This window comes from Malaclemys terrapin, chromosome 1, assembly GCF_027887155.1.
Source record: "Malaclemys terrapin pileata isolate rMalTer1 chromosome 1, rMalTer1.hap1, whole genome shotgun sequence".
Classification (NCBI taxonomy): Eukaryota; Metazoa; Chordata; order Testudines; family Emydidae; genus Malaclemys; species Malaclemys terrapin.
The window spans coordinates 306,439,592-306,452,991 of NC_071505.1; the positions used below are offsets into that span (position 1 = coordinate 306,439,592).

Genomic DNA, 13,400 nt, shown 5'->3' on the forward strand with positions numbered 1-13,400 from the left:
AAAATAAAATTTATCTTGTGTGCATTTGTGTGAATTAGTAATGGCCGAACCAACTGTTTTGTCCTCTTAAATCTACTCCTGAGTAGATTACATTGCAGTTTCAAGTCAGCACCCTGCCTAGCTATTAAGGCGCATAACAGGCACTATGTAACACAGGATCAGGGATTTATATTTTGTGACTCTTATTTATATGTCAGTGCAGTTAATTAGTAGCATTTCATCAAATTGACTACTTCAGACTTGTGCAGCAGCAATTAAAACTGAGATTTGTACCTTGTACACATAACAAAGAATGAAGAAAATTGCGTATTTTAATAGGAAGAAAGCCATTCCATATTACCTAAGGAATGACAGCTAAAGTTAATGTGTGATCATAGTATGCAACATGTACCAGAGAAATGGCTCATAGGTTGAATATGATTACAGGTCAAGTTGTTATGTGTATGTAAATCTTGAGAACAAATAGCTGCTAATGCCTTATTTATATTTTGGAGAAAGTACAGTGCCTAGATTTGTCACTGAAATTGTGATCTGATCTCTCTTCCCCATCTCTTTAAATTAAATTTCATGTGTAAGTTAGTTTTGAGAGGCAGAAACTGGAATTATTTAAAATTGAGGCAGCTCTGAAATTTATTATTGACTTGTTTAAGCCTTCCCAAGCAGTGAGCATATGTGAATAATCTCTTGTTCTTTACAATTTGAAAACTATCTTTGTTACAAGAGTTGATTATAACTGACCTAGAATGATGCTTTAAAATTATTTAAAGAGGTGACTAAGTTGAATCTGTTCCCCCAAGTTTTTTTATTTATGTGTTTGATTTGTCCATAAGATGTGCAAAGATGAATCTGCCTTGGGGTCTTTTAGAGATATGAGCAAAATTGTGCCCTTAGGTACAATAATAAAGATCCAAATTAACTTCACTGAGTTTGGTGGAGATAGTCTAGGTTTACATCACTGCAGCTGAGGGCAGAATTTTGCCATATATCTGAAATTTGCACAGTGTCCTGACTACATTTAATGATTGTAAAGAGTTATAAGCAAGCATGCTTAAGCCACCTCTCTTCTATTCCCTTCCCCCCATGTATAAGTTGAAATACTCTTGATTTAAAAACTTCCTCACTCCCAGTGAGAATGTCCAGTTTGATTCATTTGCTCATACAGATAGTTGATATCCCACTTAGAAAAGTTTCTCTTTATTCCCTCTTTTCTAAAATTACTTTATCCTCTGAGTATAGTTGTTGGAATAATTAAATTTTCTCTTATAATGATCATCTGATAAGTGTTACAACACTTTTCAGTTGAACTTCTTTTCATTGGTTTAGCTAGGGGAGAAGTGTTTTCATTATGAAAATTAAATATCCCGAGTGACTGTTTAAGGGGAAGAATTTTTGAGACTCTGCCAAGGAGCAAAGATTAAAAACATAAAATGGTGGATCAGCTGTCAGGAATTATTATACCAAATTGCCACTTTTCATCTTCTGGCCTCTTGTATTATTGCATCTTTCTAGTACCACAAATTGACTAAACTTTACTACTGCAGTCCAGATGGAAGTCAGAGAAGTGAAATCTTAAAGCAGAAAATTATAGATAAAGTTTCATCAAGCAGGATAATTGTAACACTTCATTTTGACTACTCTGTTGACAGCATATCAATGTCCCTTCATTGAATTGCACTACAATTAAAACAGGTAGTAAATGAAAACATTTGAATTTCAGATGGTTTCAGTTGTCTAGTTTTATCCTATCTTGTAAATTAAACGTTCTAAGGCGTCTAGTAAATATTGCCACTTCTACACACTTTCTGCTCATACTTGTTTCTGATGTCAGCCTGACTTTGTAGTGCTCTGTACACCTCTAATCATGTGTCATTGTGCCTGATGCCTTTAAAAGGGAACAGGCATCAGTTGTAATAGTTCACTATCCACTCTTCTCTTCCTGCATCTTTTCCTACCAGATGCTGGTCACACACTTTCCACAATGTTTTAAATACCTTTCCCAACACCCTGTTTCGTTTTCTCTTCCTCTCTGCCCATTCTGTCCATTGTGTATTCTGGGCATACAGGTTGGCTTCTCCTATCCCTTCTTGAATATTCGTGTTTGCTATATAAACATTTCAATAGATGGAGCAGAGCAGAAGCAGATTTGTGAACAGTTGGTATCAAATACCTGGTCAGCAAATGAATGGAAGACATCATTCTGAAAGAGCAGATTTAAATTAAATAATTTTGTTAATATTTTGCAATATTTACCCTTAAAATGTAATGTAGATTCGCTTACTTGTTTTGAAAATTGACAGAAATTTTAAACGGGAATAATAAGTGATCATCTAATCTTATACATTACTTATACATTATTCTTACAGCTAATTTGTGATACATAAATCTGTACAGACTGTGCTATGAGAAATTTCCTGAAATATATCAATATGTCTCTCTTCTGCGAGGGTCAGATGCTTACCATTCAGCTTTTCCAGGAATTTCAGGGTATGTTCAGTTCATTATGCCCTCTGGAAATTCAGCTGGCTAAATCTAATCCTCATTCAGCACTGCCCAGTAGCCACAGAGAGGAGCACTTCTGCTTACTGATTTAAAATGATTTTCAAATCAGAGAACGGATGTGTTTCTTCTATATATGTGGCTGCTTATCAGTGCTGGACTGAGGCTGAACTAAGCCAGTTCAATGTTGGAAGGCAGAGAGATTGAGAATCTCCTGCAATTGAAGGAAAATGGAATTAAATTATCCAGATGGATATTGAATCTGAATGGGAACAGGAAGTGTCTTCCTTATCATCCATTTAAAAATATTTTACATAGGATCTTATAACCATATATATCACTTATAACCATTAATCAAGCAGAAGTAAAGTGAGGCACAGAATAGTTATTGCCCAAGTTTGAATTGGGAAATAAGGAACAGAATTTAGGAGTCTTAACTTCAGATCCTCTTCACTAAGCAGCAGGCCGCACTGTCTTGTTAGTACTGAACTGGAAGAGTTCTGTTTTCTCTTTTCTACCCTGGATGGGTGGGAAATAAACAAAAGATGCATATACTGAGCTGTTCCTGACAAAGTCCTCTTTATTCTTTTTCAGATTGGGAAGAAGAGCAGGTCAGCAGTCCAAATATTCTGCGGCTTATTTATCAAGGACGGTTTCTTCATGGCAACGTGACACTAGGAGGTAATGAAATAACTTGGGTAGTATAATTTAGCAACTTTCTCCCCAGGCAAAGTGAATATTTATTTAAAATGCAGTAAATTCTCGTTTAAGTAAAACCCTCTCTAGACTTCAAGGTCACAACATGGTTTTCTGCACAGTTTTGCTGTAGCATAACATGGGATACTCTGTTACCTTTATATTTTTCCATCCTGCTAGAATCGGATGTTAGACTATGGTATATATCACTGTGTTAATTAAATCTTTTCTCATGTAAGGATTAGTTATGCTATCTTTATTGTCTTTTAATGAAAGAGGGATGATTTTATTCCACTTCTCGTATACTGCATTTATATTGTAAACCATTTCAGAAATCTCTAAGTATATTAAAAATGATGGATAAAGATTATGATAATTGGTTAAACAATACTAGGGAACTTAGTGTAATGAAGAAAGACACCCTGTGAATTAGAATGAGGGGAAATATTTTTGCTATCTAGCTCTGTCTCAAGGATACAATTGTATAGTTATGTGAGAACAAAAGTAAATGGCTTCACTTTGTATGGTGAGGAAATACAGCTCAACTGTGCCCCCTTGTGTCATGTTTTCTAGTTATATTTTGTAGGGTTTGTTCTATTTTGTAGATTTATTTTTTATTTATCAGAGATGTAGTACAATGTATTGTAATTAACAATGTTTCCTTCCAGTGGTGGTGGCAGCCATATGAATTTTAAGTAAAATAAATGTCTAAACAAAATATCTCTTTTCTGTTTGCTCTTACCAAATCTGACAAGTGAGCTAAAGGGCCTATACTCTCTGTCTACAAATTGCTTCTGTTAATGCGGTTGGTAATTATGAATGCACAGGGAGGGGAGAATGTAATATAAAGTCATCCCTGGGGTAGCTGTCTTGAAGTTAAAGGTAAACCTGGAATGACTTTATCCCTTTGTATTTATCATTTTTGTTTGTTTTCTTTCTCTCTGGTGGCACGAGTGAGAAACTTGAATCTTTGGCATCCCACAATCTCTCATATAAAGACTCTGGAAAACAAATGCAATATATTACGGGGGAAAGTTTCATATGTGCCCTGCCAATGTGCTTCAACACCAACTTGGAGAGACTAGCTCTAGGATGACAAGGCAGTTCATTCTATTTTTCTCCTTTAATTGTTGCCCTATTTGCTGATAATGGTAACCAGGTTGTCATTTTGTGCTAGTTGTGATATAGATGCTTCTCCATTAAGAACTGGGCTACCAATTCATTCCAAATAGATTACTATACTGCTATCAGATAACCACTTTTAGCCATTACTAACCTGGGCTGCTGATCTCCTTTTGGACAATTTATCCTCCATATGGTTCAGTTTTCTAATACTACTTTATATACTGGCTAAATAATGGCAAACTTCACTGTGTACTGCTTAGTAGTAACTGTCACTTACTGTGGAATTTTTATTTAGGCTTCAGTTAGTTAATATACATAATACCTATTGTGCAATTTTATGGCCCACTCTTGAAGGTAGTGAGAAGTAGTATGTTCTTAGTGTTAGTGAAGATATTGCCTCTTTTCCCCACCCTTTGCCTCATTCCTCCAGCCCCAAGCTTGAATCATCATCAAGTTCTCCTCCCATGATGCCTTGCCTCAGATTATCATTCTCCAGCCAAAGATGGCTATACAAGATGTTCTTTGGCATTCATCTGTAGGTGTTTCTCTGCACCACTGTTACTCACTTTCTTCACTGAGATCAGACTGGACCTCACAGTACTAACAAGAGTCAGTGTTTGTTTATCCAGTTCCGCTGGAAAGAATAGCTAGCATGCTTTTGGTTGCTACATTAAGACAGTTTCATGGATTTTAAATGCATACTTGGGATCAGGGAATTTTAGTTCAGATTGCTGCTCACTGATGTATTGCAATTTAATCATCACAGCTTTACCCCAGGGATATTTCATGTATTACAAAGATTTATTTCTGTTGTTATATTTTAGAGGTTTGTTTTAAAACATTTATTTCAACACTAATGAAATAATGTAATAAATTTCAACCTGGCGTAAGATTATACAGCTTGAGTTATAAATTTCTGAAAAGAAATGTTGATGCAACCTTTACTAAAGCAACATGGATACATTCCATAACAAAAGAAAATAGTAACTTAATGTTTAGTCCAGTATGCAGTTTCTCATGACGTTATAATACTTTGCATTTCTGTAATGCTTTTCATCCAAGGATTTTAGGGGTGTTGAATTATAACATTTATAAAGAGCATTTCATTTGTCTCAAGTGGTTAGTGAATATTGACTGGAGTTTGGGCTTGTTCACCACTGAAAGTCATTTTGTCAATTGAAGAGGCAACAGTACCCTCAGATTGTCTCTTTGGACACTAAATATCATCATTGGTTCTTTCTGTCAAAGTGTGGCAGTTTTCTACTTCTAAGCTCAACTTCATCTTGTAAAAACTGACTGAAGTTGAAGCTTAAAAGTAAAAAAAAAAAAAAAAAAAAAGTAGTCTTGAGTTTGTCTGCCAGCCGGTGTTAATGCATCTTTTGAAGTATCTGCTAATACAAGAATGACTGAGGAAACGGCAAAAGTATCAGTGGGAATGGTAATAGAAAAAAACATTTGTCTCTAAAATCTGCAGTGTCATTGTTGCAAGAAGTGCCAGATCCATCATTTTCTGTTGCTGCTAGTAGTCAGTGTGTGAAAAGATGGGTGAAGAGAACATGTTGTCCAGATGCCACCGGCAAATTTCATATGATAGTTGATTATTAGACTAGTAGCTTGTGGTTGAACTAATTTTACAAATAGCCATGAGGTACTGCATTTCAAAAGTTCTCCTTCTTCAATCAGATACTGGGAGGAAGCAGTAGAGAATTGCTCTAATATTTCTTCTTTTTATTTAAAAAAAAGACAAGAAGAGAAAGGACACTGGAGAGAGAAAGCAGAAGAAAGGATATCACAGAGACAGGACAGTAGAACTAAATGAAGAGAATAGAATAAAGATTGAGGAAAGGAGAAAAAGAACCAAAAAAGTCAACAGGAAAGGAGAATTGGGCATAGACCAAAGATGCTTCTGTCTCCCTTCCTGTACCCCAGTCCAGGGAAATATTAGAAACCACTGACAAGGACTTGTGTAAAAATTATGCAAGCCATTAATTCAGGGGTTGGGCAAACTTTTTGGCCTCAGGGCCGCATCGGATTTTGTAAGTTGTATGGAGGGTCGGTTAGGGGAAGGGGCTGTGGCCTGGCCCCCACCTCCTATCTGCCCCCCCCCCCCCCCCGGGACTCCTGCCCCATCCAACCCCCCTGTTCCCTGACTGCCCCACTGGGACCCTTGCCCCATCCACACACACCCGCTCCCTGTCCCCTGACCGCCCCCGGACCCCTGCCCCATCCAACCCCCCCTCCTTCCTGACTGATCCTCCCCCGGGACCACTGCCCCCCGCCCCTATCCACACTCCCACCCCCTGACTACCACCCCGAACTTCCCTGCCCTCTGTCTAATCCCCCCTGCTCCATGCCCACTTACTGCTCTGCCTGGAGCACCGATGGCTGGCGGTGCTACAGATGCGCCACCTGGCTGGAGCCAGGCCATGCCACCGCCACCACGCAGCACAGAAACTGGGTCAGGCCGGGCTCTGCAGCGGCACTGCCCCGGAGCTCACAGCCCTGTTGCCCAGAACATTGCGCCGGTGGCGGAGCGAGTGAGCTGAGGCAGCAGAGAATGGGGAGCAGCGGGGGAGGGGCTGGATCTAGCCTCCCGGGCCAGGAGCTCGGGGGCCGGGCAGGACGGTCCGCGGGCCGTAGTTTGCCCACCTCTGCATTAATTGAAATATTAGCATACTTTTGCTTGATTACTGTAAATAATCAAGCTCCACAGTTCACTAATCAGAGCATAGTCGCCTCTAGTGTCCTTTTGAGTTTAGGTAACGTTTCCCTAATGTGATTAGTTTGTAACATTTTGGTCTTTCTCTAATGGCTTCTTAGAGTTCACGTAAACTAGATATAAAGGGATTTTCTTCTTGAACTGAAAATATATAAAAAGAACAGGAGTACTTGTGGCACCTTAGAGACTAACAAATTTATTAGAGCATCAGCTTTCGTGGACTACAGCCCACTTCTTCGGATGCATATAGAATGGAACATATATTGAGGAGACACACATACAGAGAGCATGAACAGGTGGGAGTTGTCTTACCAACTCTGAGAGGCCAATTAAGTAAGAGAAAAAACTTTTGAAGTGATAATCAAGCTAGCCCAGTACAGACAGTTTGATAAGAAGTGTGAGAATACTTACAAGGGGGGAGAGATTGAAAATATATAGCCTTTGTAGAGTCATCTGTTGTATCAAAGACTCAAAACTTAGAACTGTTTTAGACTTAGAACGATCAACAACCTCTATGTGTAGGCACAGGCTGCTTTCCATAGGGCAAAAACACCCTTCAGATTTAGGCTATGTCTACACTGGCAACTGAATGACGAAACTTTTGTCTTTCGGAGGTGTTAACCCCCCTTCCCCTGAAAGACAAAAGTGCCAGTGTGAACAGTGCGTTGCCAGCAGGAGAACTCTCCTGCTGACAACACAAACACCGCTTGTTGGAGGTGGAAATTTGTTGGCTCTCCTGCACAACTTTTAGCGGCACGGCTGTATGACATAGCCATGTCGCTAAAAGCTGCGTAATGCTTAGTTTACCACATAGCTTGTTCTCTGGGAAGTACAAATGTCAATTGTATTTCAAAGGGATTTCAATGTCTCTCTTTCTCCTGATAAGATAATTGCCTGTTTTAAATGAAAATGTTTACAAAGAAAATGTTTGGCTGCTTAAAACGAAATTAATTACATTAGTCCATCTAAACTAGGGATCTAGTGCTTCTGGCCAGCAAGTACCAGGTTTAGTTTTATATCTGATTCTTGGCTCTGCAATAAACTGATTGAAATGGAAAAGAGAGACTGTTAGGATACTCCCTCTCCATCCTCCCTCCTCAGTTACTGTGGATGGATTGTTTCTAAATGCAGATGGCAGACTCTGCGACGGTGAAAATGGAAGCTGTGACCTGCTCATTAGAGGTTAAGGTTCTGCTTTAAGTCACAGTGTTATGTTTTTGGGCACAAATACTAAAGGGGTGGGGAGGAAGTACCTTGAATTCCTAAAGAGAAACTGAGCTGGTTCATCTATTGCTGATGATATTCCCTGATTGATTGATTGATTGATTTTAATGGAGCATGTGGTGGAAGATATCTTTCTCCTAATTTATAGTGGAAAATTTAAAACCTCAGGAGAAAATGAAGTTCTAGTAATACGTGAAACTTTTACAAATAACCATACTGAACAAATGCTGTCACAAAGTTGCAGTCCAGAACACAGAAGCCTGGGGGAGGAGGGACATTTTAAAAGGGTGTGCCAACCCTAATATGACTAAGGTATAAATGTTTTTGGGGTTTTTTGTGTTTTTTTGTTTTGTTTTGTTTTTTTCAGTCAGTGAGATTGCAGTGGAATATTTATCAAAACTCCAGAGTGTTGAAAACGTAAACACAATATTATGAAAACTGGAATATGAAGCTGACCAGTTTAGTTTTACTGCAAAGTGGAATGAATTGTGAAAAGAAAATCAGATTTTTAAAATTCTTTCAATTTCAATAATACATGGTAGTAACAGTGTTGAGGAAAACACTTTGTCTTAAACAACTGGTTTTAAACAACATGTTAAAGTTTCTGGAGATGCTCTATTCTCACATACTATTGATGTGTGATGGGTGTTCAGTGTCAAAACATGAGGCATTGTAATGAGGTGGTATTCCATGAAATTATTTGTAAATATCACATCATATCATCAGAGATTTGGATTATTTACTTTTCAAGAGAATTGGAAAAATGTTAGGCTTCTGGTAATGAACGCTGTGTGCTGTTCAATTCCTTGAGAATAAGTATTTATTTTGTGGCTTAAGTTGGTCCCATAGGCCTAATCATATGCTTAAAATTAAGCACTTTGCTGAATCAAGGCATAGAGACCATTCCTGCTCCCATTAAAGTGAATTGTACCACTGACTTCAAAGAGAGCAGGGTCAGGCCACATAACTTTATCATCCTCACAGTGGCAAACATTAAAAACACAGTATTTCATTTGATCATTTTATAAGACCCTGATCTGGGTAACATTTATACAAAACTTCTTTCTAGGATTGGTAAATAAGCAGTATGAATTTTGAAGTAAGTAGGAGGAAGCTGTGAAAAAAGCTAATCCAGTTAAAGTTATGGTTTTAGTTGGGTTTGTTCTGTAGTGATGAAAAGAGTTTGTGTGTCGTTAAATCATCCTCTATTTTTCACACAGCATTAAAACTTCCTTTTGGCAAGACAACGGTGATGCATTTGGTGGCTAGAGAGACATTGCCAGAGCCAAACTCTCAAGGTAGGCTATACAGTAGATGCGCTTCCAACTTCAGCTGCATAGGCACGTGTTCAAAAATGTCATTGTTTTCATTGGATGTTTTGAAAGGAGAAAAATCTTCATGGTTTATGAATAGTTCTTGTCAAGCAAGTAACAAGTGATTTTGGACACACTAAAATAAAAAGCATATTTCTTAGTTATGTATCTGAGTAACATTTTTTGTATTCTCCAGAGCTTATAAAGTTGCACAAGATAAAATTTTTGCATAGTTCTTATATCATTAACAATTATCCCCCCTGCTCGCCCCAACTGACTGTTTTGTAAATTTTCTTCTCGTTGTTCCACAGGTCAGAGGAACCGTGAAAAAACTGGAGAGAGCAATTGCTGTGTGATCCTGTAAACTCTGTCTGCTTTACCTGCTAAGTGTGATGTAATATAGTCTTTGTCTTTCATGCTGCTGGAATAGAAGAGGCCCAGCCTTGCTTCAAACATCTTTAGGAAGAGCCTGTCTGTAAATCCATGGAACTGAAATATTACATAAACACTGTCACATTATTCTCTTTTTTAAAGGAGAGATCTATGAACAATTCCATTATAATTTTATTTCTATTTTTTTCTTGCTGAATAATCTTATAATACATCGGTTCTTGAATGCATTCAATCTCCAGAAAAAGTTAGTGTTCTCTTCCACAGCAGAAATCATTTTGCTGCCACAAAAATCTTCATTAACCGGAACTAATCAATCAAGCTTTCTAGATGCAATTTGCACTAAAAACAGTTGACAATATGTTTCTCATCAGCAATCTCTAATGATATTTGAGACACCTAGAAATAATCTCCAATATATAATACAGCACTGGAAAATAGAATCCATAATTTAAAAAAGCTCACTAATGGCCAACTCAAAGGAAAAACTGAAGTCAATTCTACCAAGTCAATCTTGGTGGCCGAACTGGCACAGAATACTAACTAAACCGAGCCTGGCTATATATATTTTCACTGCAACAAACGAAAAACGATGTGCCTGTAATTTAAAAGCACTCTGTAGAGGGCTGTAGAAACTGATTTTTTTTCATTATTATGGTGCACTCTTTTCTCCTACGTTAGTTGAGTGCTTGTTCATACAGCACAAACAAGTGCAGAGAGTGCATTTCCTAGCCTTAATATGGGAGGGGTAATTTCCTGTAGTTCATAGGCTTTTATTATTGTGCATAAATATTAGAAGACTTCATTTACTAATCAATTTTATGTATTTGAATATCAGCAATTGATGTTTTTCAGTAATTCTTACTCCTCTGTATCTCAGTGTCCAGAATCGTGCTTACTCATAAGAGACTTCAAAAGAATTATGAAAGCTAAAAAAAGAAAAAACCTCTGCCATAGTACTGGTTTTGTTTCTTTATGTAATCTGCATTTGGTATTAGTGCTTGCAATTGTATTCAAATCAGAAGCTGATTTTTAAAGGCATACATAATTAAAAAGGATGCCATTTTATTTCATATCAATAATTTAAAGGTTGATATGCTAAAGAAATTTGCACAGCACTAAAGCATGAGCTAGTTTCATCTAAACCTGTAAAAATATAAAAGATTTTATATTTTTTCACTCGGGAAGAATTCTTCCTGGATGAAATTACAAATAAGTGTAGAATATATTTAATAAAAATCTTATAAAATGCATAACTATAGAACTTAAATATAGATTGGCGTGTAGCATAATAGAACAATATTCCGTATAAATAGCATTAGCCTTAAAAAAAAAAAAAAAAAAAAGTCACAGGTTGACGTTGTGTTCTGTACTTAATAAGTGTTCACAGCCCTTACAGATGTTGTGTAATTGTTTTTTTAAATGGTCAGCATCATTCAAATCAGGTTATTTTACCCATTGTTACTGCTTTGATGAAATGCTTTATATGCCATAGGCCTACAAAAATATTGTTCATACTGATCAGAATTAAATTTGTATAGAGCAGAGTTTTAAAACAAATTGTAAATAGCACTAAACATTTTCTTTCTGCAACCTGTACTGATAGATTCTACTGTAAACTAAATAAAAGAATATTGTAGTGCATTTTGGTGGTGATCTAAAATTAATGACTGGGTCTGTAATTGATTTATATTTGTTTGTTTTCACAGTCATGAAAACTGGTGAAGTGTCAAACCTAGTTCCCCTCTGATTGAAAAAATAACTGTTTGTTTATAAGATTATTTATAGACCAATTCTTGATTTTAGTCTGTGTTCAACATCATTTTTTCTTGAGTTTCCTTGGTTGCTCAAACATGGAATAAAACACCCTGCTCCAAAGAGATAAAAATAGAAGAACAATGAGGAGTCCAGTGGCACCTTAAAGACTAACCAATTTATTTGGGCATAAGCTTTCATGAGTAAAAAATCCACTTCTTCAGATGCATAGAGTGAAAATTACAGATACAGGCATAAATATATATTGGCACATGAAGAGAAGGGAGTTACCTTACAGGTGGAGAACCAATGTTGAAGGCCAATTCAGTCAGGGTGGATGTGGTCCACTCCCAACAATTGATGAGGAAATGTCAATACCAACAGAGGCAAAATTGCGAGAGGGAGATTATATGAGAAAAGGATCTACCACATAGTACAAGAAAAAGTAATGAGATGAAGTATGATTCGTATCTTGTTAGTTTAATAAATCTTTAGTGTGAACTGGTGGTATTTGAATAATGATTATCTAGAGTGTTGGTGATAGCTTGAAAATTACATATTTAATACTGAAGAGAGAGACCTTGTGTTGGTAGCCTAAAATTAAGTAACTTCCTCGTACATTATTCAGTAAGTTTGGATATTGAAGAGAGACAACGAGCTTCAATGTATAGTAAAATAATTCGTAGTCATCTAAGGTATTAATACTAATGCCACATTATATACTTGTTAGAAAACGTGTGACCCTTCTTTGATCCATTTAAATAAGATTGCTGGATATTTGCTATTTTGCAAAAGAGATTAATTTTAATAAAATATCAGCTCTTGAGGAGAACAAAGTACACACACAAGAATGTTCAAATAAATCCTTTAAACTCTGCTCAGCTTTAAAAGTCAGTACTTGTGACTATGCAGGTTCTCTAGAAGAAAAGTAGAATACTTTTATGCTTGTTTGACCGCCAGCACCCAGAACGTCGTTCCATCTGTTCCATCGCATTGCTGTTGTGTGGGCTCTGGGAATAAACGTGCAAGGGTAGTTAAGGGTAAGGTTTGTTCAAGACATGTTGTATTCTAAAATACTCAGACATTGAAGCATGAGAAGGAGCAGTTTATCTCTCACTCCATATTGTAAATTGGCCATATCAGATACAAGAGATACATTTGGGGGATTACAGCACAGTAGTACTAAGGTGCTGTACAGATTCTAGTGTTCATAAGTGATAGCTTGAGTAAGTCTGTTGCAACAGCCTCAGGGCTTGCCTAAGCTACTGACTGGAGGAGGAAAGCATGGTAAATGCCTTTGCTAATGCCTACAGAATAATTTTTAATGTGCTGCATTGATGTACATCCTGTACTAACAGGGCCGGCCCACAACATTTTGGCACCTGAGGCGGGGAGCTCAAATGATGCCCCCCATGCCTCCTTGCTTGGGTCAAAACTTTGAAAGGTCTCAATTCTGCCTTCTTCCTGTTCTCCTCCTCCCAGGGTACTGCTCTGCTACCTATTCCAATAAAGGAGAACTAACCGCTTAAAATGCCTTGTTCAAAAATTTTAAGTAACACTTACATTTGCTGTTCAGGCGTTTGAAAGTTAACTTTTCTTGTCTGCATAGTAAACACTGGCATTTTTATATGTTTTGAATAATCAAAGTGGTGCTTTCCGTGCCGCCTTGGTTGCAAAGATTT

General features: G+C 37.3%; 1 protein-coding gene across 1 annotated transcript in view; it reads left to right on the top strand.

Moving 5' to 3' along the window:
* The window catches only part of UBL3 (ubiquitin like 3), a 71,621-nt gene extending 60,014 nt beyond the window's left edge, over nt 1-11,607 (top strand). The window contains exons 3-5 of the mRNA XM_054015372.1: nt 3,091-3,177; nt 9,481-9,558; nt 9,885-11,607. Of these exons, the coding sequence (XP_053871347.1) occupies nt 3,091-3,177; nt 9,481-9,558; nt 9,885-9,937 (218 nt within the window). The 3' untranslated portion in view covers nt 9,938-11,607. The remainder of the gene's footprint in view (nt 1-3,090; nt 3,178-9,480; nt 9,559-9,884) is intronic.
* Nucleotides 11,608-13,400: the final 1,793 nt, after the last annotated feature.